Below are 6,971 nucleotides of genomic sequence, written 5' to 3' on the forward strand. Positions count from 1 at the left end.
CGCCTTCACTGGACCAATAGGAGACCACACCTCTGGCAGAGGTGAGTAGTGAGCCACACGGCTTTGCACTGCACTGTCTTCAACATCATTGCTTTAGTATCAACAATAATCTACTCGGCAATGTATCACAATGCAGGAACAGGCAATTCAATAATCGATTCGGCAAATGTCATAATCAATACAGAATCATTTTTCAGGTTTCAATTACTTCCGTTGGCATTTCCGGAGCAAATTCACTTTAAATTAAATTAAAGCTCTTCAAAGCATTGAAAACGGCAGGACTGATACACGCAACAGCCAATAAAATGTTGTTCAGTATCTGACTGCGTGTATTGCCTCATGACGGATGAAAAACTTGTCTTGCTTTCATTAGAAATGTAATGCATTGCAATGCATCGTAGAATCGGACTGAATCGATTCGAATCAAATCGTTACCTCCCGAATCGTAATCGAATCGAATCGTGAGGCCAGTGGCAATGCACACCACTACTGCTTTATGTGAGATCTTGTATTTGTGTCTGTGGACTGGAGTAATAGTCAGGAGGGGGATGGTTCACATAATTTCCTATGTGAGTCAAGGCAGGTTAGCGAATATAGTGGTAGTGTGTACATCTAGACTGAAACAAAGTCTTGAGCAATTAATAAAACACCATACACTACAACAGTCATTTTCTGATCTCTGCTGAAACTTCCAGGACATTACCTGACAGCGGACTGTGAGAGTGGTCGCGAGAGTCATCGTTGACTTAGTAATGACTCAAATAAGCATCGGCTGACTCATGATTAACTGAACCTTTAATCGTACATAGAGCCCCATTAATAAAACACCCTAAAACAGGCATTTTGATCTCTGTTCAAATTTCCAGGACATTACCTGCACATCGAGGCATCTAACATGCTGTCGGGGCAGCAGGCGCGGCTGGTCTCTGGTCCCCTGCGGGGGTCGCGGGGGCAGCAGTGCCTGCGCTTCTTCTACTGCCTGTACGGCACGGGCACCGGGGACCTCCGCGTCCTGCTGCGCAAGAGGAACACAGGTAGGGCTGAGCAATACGGCCATGGGAAAAAGTTTGTACTGTACACCCTTTGAAATGTCTTACATTTCTAAAATATGGTCTGATTGTGGGACAAACACACAGTACATTTTGTGGTGTTGGTTCAACACTTAAAGAGTTAATTTATGTCCAAATAAGCTCAAATCAACTCTCAAAGTGTTGAATGAACACTGCAGAATTTGCTGTGCAGAGTCCGCTTTAACTAATTCCACCCACACATTTTATCATATTTTATTGGCCATAACCTGTAAACATTCACAGGGTAGCAAGGCATAAGTACTGTAAATACACCCTTGCATTTCCTGAAATTGCAGATAGGATTAACAAAACTATCTGGATGTAGGTCTATCATATCGAATTTATATTGTGATATCAATATTGCGGCCAAACAACAAATTTCAAAATATCTTATCGAATGTGTTGCTCTATGGCCCGCCACTCACACTGCTGGGACCCTTTCTGTTTATTGTCTGTTCATGTTCATGTCTTGTCAATTGTATGTATTTGATATTGGGGATATGCCACAAACAATTCCTATCGACTATGTCGACATGGCAATAAACTTCTTGAACTTGAACTTGAACTTGAAGGGAGGGAAGATTGTGAATTGTTTAGCACAATTATTTGTCTTTAAAAGAAATATTTTCTAAATAAAGTTCATATCAATATTACCTGAAATAATCGTGATCGCCTACTGATTTTTCTCCTTATCGAGCAGCCCTAACGACAGGCCTGGGGCTGAGTGGAAAGGATGCGGATGTGGTGCTATGGCAACGGTCTGGTGAGCAGGGCATCTCGTGGCTGAGGGCCACGGTGAACTACCAGTGTGGCGAACAGCATCAGGTGAGAACACATCAGTAGTAGCCTATCGCACCATCCTACGTACTTCTGCCAAGAGACTTGGCTCCGCACTACGTCTGGTACCTGTTTTCTGTGGACCGATGTTGAGCGGTAGGATTTGGCCGGTGTTCTGACAAACGGTCCTACGTTGTAATTTTATCCTACGGTAGGATGTTCTGTCAGACATGTCTGTTAAACGGTCCTACATCTCCAAAGATAGACATCAGACATGTTTGTTCAACAACTTATCCTGATTTTCCCGAAAATGTCCTTCCCGCTTCCTGCAATCACGTCAGATCAAACAACCCCCAGAACATGAATATGAAATGAAATGTATTGATGGGATGGTCAGGACCAGGCTGCATCAGTAGCATACAATCAGTGACAGGGAAACATTGTTAGAATTATTAGAATATAGGCAGAGAGAGTAGAGAGAGAGAGCTTCCATTGGCCCATTGTTTCCGGGTTCTATTATTGCAAGGGGGAGGGGGGGAAATCCCCCTTTAGGCAGACATAGGCAGACCTGAGGACTGTTCTATTCAATGCCAGGAGTATTATGACACGCCCCTTTAGGCAGACCGGAACCTGGTCACATTAGGTGCCCATAGAAACCTATTACATTGGCATATCTCTATACTTAAAGAATCTCTGGTATAGGCCTAGTAATCAACTAGAAATGCACTTTGACAGTGCAGACCTCCGTCAACGAAGCTGTTTGGTCGAACATTTGACAATGTTACACCCTATTTTTTTTTCAAGTCTTTCTGCCTTCTTTTTGTGGTCAAAATATATATACTGTGTGTGTGTGTGTGTGTGTGTGTGTGTGTGTGTGTGTGTGTGTGTGTGTGTGTGTGTGTGTGTGTGTGTGTGTGTGTGTGTGTGTGTGTGTGTAATCATGCACGTGTCTTAATCAGATTGTGTTCGAGGCCTCCAGAGGATCCTCAGTGCTTAGTGACACTGCCATCGATGACATCACATTTGAGCGAGGACCATGTTCAGGTAATGTGTGTTTGCCTCTACTCCCACAGAGAAGCACAGAAACGGAGCAGTTGTTGTGAGCTGGCTCTGTTGCATTCTCTTACTGCTGTTGCTAAAAAGCAGACTTTTGCTGTCGTGAATTTTGAAGCTGTAAACTTTAATTTAAGAAGGCCGAATTTTTGTTGCTGATTTTGAGTAATTTGAGTTTGATTTATTTCGAGTTGCCCTCGTGCACATTTTGTTTGCCATTCCACCTCTGAAATTCTCAACCGTGAGGCGAAATCCTACAGTAGGCCCTAGAAGGACCATCTTTTCCACATCTGTTTGCCTCAACATGACCACCACGACCACCATAGTCACCATCAGTTGTCAGAAAAGTTACATTACACTTTTACTGACACTTTTATTAGATTTATTATTTCCATTACGGCTAAGTGCCTTGCTCGAGGCCACTTCACCCATGGATAGGCCTAGAGGAGTAGGTATTGCAGTAATACTGTACTAAAATCGGCTGCAGACCTACTACAACATAGGATTTCTGTTAGGGTATGAATGCCTCATCTTCTCTCCTCCTGTAGGAGGTTCGAGGGCAGGGTTGCCATATGTCCCTTAAGATACAGAATCGTCCCGTATTTATAAAGAAAAGTATTCCATATTGAGCTGAAACAGGGCACGATTTGGTTATAAAGCAGGAAATTGCTTGCCTGGCTCTTGCCCGCCCTGTAGTTCAGCACAGCTTCGTGAGCTCCACTAGTGTGTGTTTGAGCGCCACCAGGAGGCTCCAGAGCTACACACAAACACAGAGGTCGGGTAGGAACCAGGGGTGCATTTTTCAACAGTGTCATTGCTAACTATGTTAACAACTAACTTGGTTGCAATGCATTTTCCCATTGGCAACTTACTAAGATGCTAATTGGTTCGTAACAATGCTTTTGAGAAACGCGATCCAGGCTAGGAGATTGCAGCTAAGAAATACATCATTTTATGGAGAAGCTCAGCCCCCCCAGCGACAATGAGATGTCCCGTATTTTTTCCACAGAGAGTTGGCAACCCTAGCCGAGGCGGCATTTGATGTCCACATCTCATGCCTACACAGTACATTTTGCGGTGTTGGTTCAACACTTAAAGAGTTCATTTATGTCCAAATGAGGTCAAATCAACCCTCAAAGTGTTGAATGAACACTGCAGAATTTGCTGTGTAAGAGGCCCTGTCTGGGGGAATGAGAAATGTTCACAACCTATTATAATAGCTGCTCTCTTCTCCTTTCACAGATGCAGACACCCATCTCAACCCCTCTGCTCTTCCAAACCAGGAAAACAACATTTATTAACACACACCTGTAATTTCTTTTGTTTGTTTTGCACAGATAAAAAGTAAAAGTGAAAAAAAGAAATACAGTTTTGTTGTGTATGTACACGTAGAAGGATAGATAGATAGATAGATAGATAGCACAATATCATATACCTGTAGTAGTATAGTGTCATCAGGTGGAAAGGGACGGTATTACACTGTACCAGAAGTTTCCGTCCAACACAGCTAACTTATCTAAGTAACCTGTAGACCTATTTGCCTTACAATCAGCTGACTCTGCACTGGTTGGATCAAGTTTGTGCTGGCTGTTATTATTTTAGTCTTTTTCAGTAACAACACAGGTATGTAATATCATGTGCTAGTGTTGTACTTAACACCATGAATTTACTTTTATTTTTGACGCCTCTGGTTTTGCAGTAGTTGTTTTCCTGTTGTCCCGCATATATAAAACATTAAACTTGCTAGGCCTATGCAGTTAGACAAGTTTTAAATGTTGGTTTTCTGTCAGTGTTTGTGTGCCAGCGACTGTGATAAGTGTGAATTCTTTGGTAGGCCTAATTCACAGACATGGCATAACTACCACAATAGCAGTGATAATAGTGATAATTGTACTTTTTTTAAAAAAATGTTGAAAGTCGGGAGGCACTGTGGAGCTCTGTGTCAATACACCATGCCATGCAGTACACTGTAAAAGATTTCAAGCTGAAATTTACAGCTAATTGATGGGGAATAATTGCCAGCAAATTGTTTTAAATTTACAACAAATTGCAGAAAAAAAACAGTTGCCAGCAAGTCGTTTAAAATTACAACACTGTTCCGTTTTCAAAACTACTCTGACCATGGCACATGTCCTGCCCCCTCATCCGCCCGCCTCCTCCCGCCTCCACCCCCGCTGCCCGCCTCCATGTCTGAGATGCCTTCAACATTTCGTCCCCATCCTCCACCATGACTGAGATAGCATGGTACCATAATGCCACTCTGCTCTAAACATATATGTCTACAAGTTCAGCCTTGCATGGGTGAGGCACAAATAATAAATCACTCAGCATAGTGCTGTCACAGTGATAGTTTCCTCAAGAGGACTTTCATTTATCAAGTCATCTCAAAGGGGGGGTTCAAAAACAGTCACAATAAGGACTGTATGGATATGCATTTGTCAATCCAATCAAGTGGCCTAAATTTAATATTATGCAAAAAAACACCATAAAACATGCTATGCTACAAGATGGCTCTCAAAAGATGAAACAACCCAACCAGTTAACCTGTCAGGCAGCCAACCAGTTAACCGGCCAGGTAGCCAACTGGCCTTGACAGACTGGCTGGTTGACTGACCAGCTGCCTGTCCGATTCACTGGCTGGTTGACTGGCTGCCTGGCTAAACCAGCCAGGCAGCCAGTCAACCGGACAGGCAGCTGGCCAGTCAACAAGCAAGGCAGCAAGCCAGTCAACTGACCAGGCGGACAGGCTTTCAGTCAACCTGCCAGGCAGCTAGCTGGTCAACTGGCACTATGCTGTCAGCCACCCTGTCAACAAACCAACCACCACCATCTAGTCGGCTAATCAATTGATTGCCAGTACCAGTGAGCGCCAGTGAGTCAGGCGCTATGCTGTGCCATTCAGACAAGCAACCAAAGCAGTGTGACAGTCCAGGTTTATATAGTGGGGCAAGTGAACCATGTGACCAGAGTAATCAGGCATTGGGCAGGTGCTGGCAATCATTGAATCACGGCATGAAAGTGATTAGTAATAAAGTGAGGCAAGGTACTAATTGGCATATTGATTAGGTATGGAGTGTGATAACAGTGTAACAAGAGAGATCTGAGTCAAAGAGGTAACAAGTTCCTAGAATGTTCCAATCATTGATGCTCCTGCTCTAGAACTATAGTTCAAAAACAGACTGTGTTCCTTCTAAGATAGTGTTTAAAAAGTATAAGGATATTCTTAAATGGATTGGTTTTGGCCCTTGTTTAATGCACATATCAAAACTTCAGTTCCAAAAAGTTTTCATTCTGATCCATGTTTATAAGTAAACATTCCATATATATGTGGAATTGTCTACACAGTGGTTGGACAAAATAACTGAAACACCTGTCCTTTTAATGTGTGGGAAGTTTCATTCATGGCTCAAGTGGGCCAGCCTGTTGGCCAATCTTCATTAATTGCACATTGCACAGTAAGGTGAAGTTGAGTTGAAGTGCTGGTGAAAATTACCAGCTAATTGTTGTAAAATTTACAACAAATTTGCTGGCAAAAAAAGTTGCCAGCTCATTGGTGTGAAATTAAATTAAATTGCTGGTGAAAAGTTGCCAGCTCATTGAAGTAAAATTAAAGCAAATTGCTGGCAATAAAATGTTACCAGCTAATTGTTGTAAAATTACAACAAATTTGCTGGCAAAAAAGTTGCCAGCTCATTGGTGTGAAATTAAATTAAATTGCTGGTGAAAAGTTGCCAGCTCATTGAAGTAAAATTAAAGCAAATTGCTGGCAATAAAAAGTTGCCAGCTAATTGTTGTAAAATTACACCAAATTGCTAGCAACAAGTTGCCAGCTAATTGTTGCGTTCTTCCAACGCACACACTGGAAACTTCACAACATACAGTCTTTGAAAATAATGGTCCTGGGCCATTCCATTCCTTCTCATGGGATTTTGAGATATATTCTGTTGCCGAAGCCATCAAAAAGCCAAATTGAACCACAGGGGGGCTGCCACACCTGAGCATCGTTTATGCCCATCGTCTGTATAAATGGACAAACCATCATTGGCCTCTCCCATGCTCTTTTAGCAGAGA

At 42.6% G+C, this 6,971-nt stretch overlaps 1 protein-coding gene across 1 annotated transcript in view; it reads left to right on the forward strand.

Moving 5' to 3' along the window:
- Positions 1-3,483, forward strand: part of LOC134459554 (MAM domain-containing protein 2-like) — a 16,908-nt gene extending 13,425 nt beyond the window's left edge. The window contains exons 12-16 of the mRNA XM_063211913.1: positions 1-41; positions 867-1,034; positions 1,771-1,895; positions 2,807-2,891; positions 3,449-3,483. The exon at positions 1-41 is cut by the window's left edge and continues 106 nt beyond it. Of these exons, the coding sequence (XP_063067983.1) occupies positions 1-41; positions 867-1,034; positions 1,771-1,895; positions 2,807-2,891; positions 3,449-3,483 (454 nt within the window). The remainder of the gene's footprint in view (positions 42-866; positions 1,035-1,770; positions 1,896-2,806; positions 2,892-3,448) is intronic.
- The last annotated feature ends 3,488 nt before the right edge of the window (positions 3,484-6,971 follow it).

The sequence above is a fragment of the Engraulis encrasicolus genome, chromosome 12, assembly GCF_034702125.1.
Source record: "Engraulis encrasicolus isolate BLACKSEA-1 chromosome 12, IST_EnEncr_1.0, whole genome shotgun sequence".
Classification (NCBI taxonomy): Eukaryota; Metazoa; Chordata; class Actinopteri; order Clupeiformes; family Engraulidae; genus Engraulis; species Engraulis encrasicolus.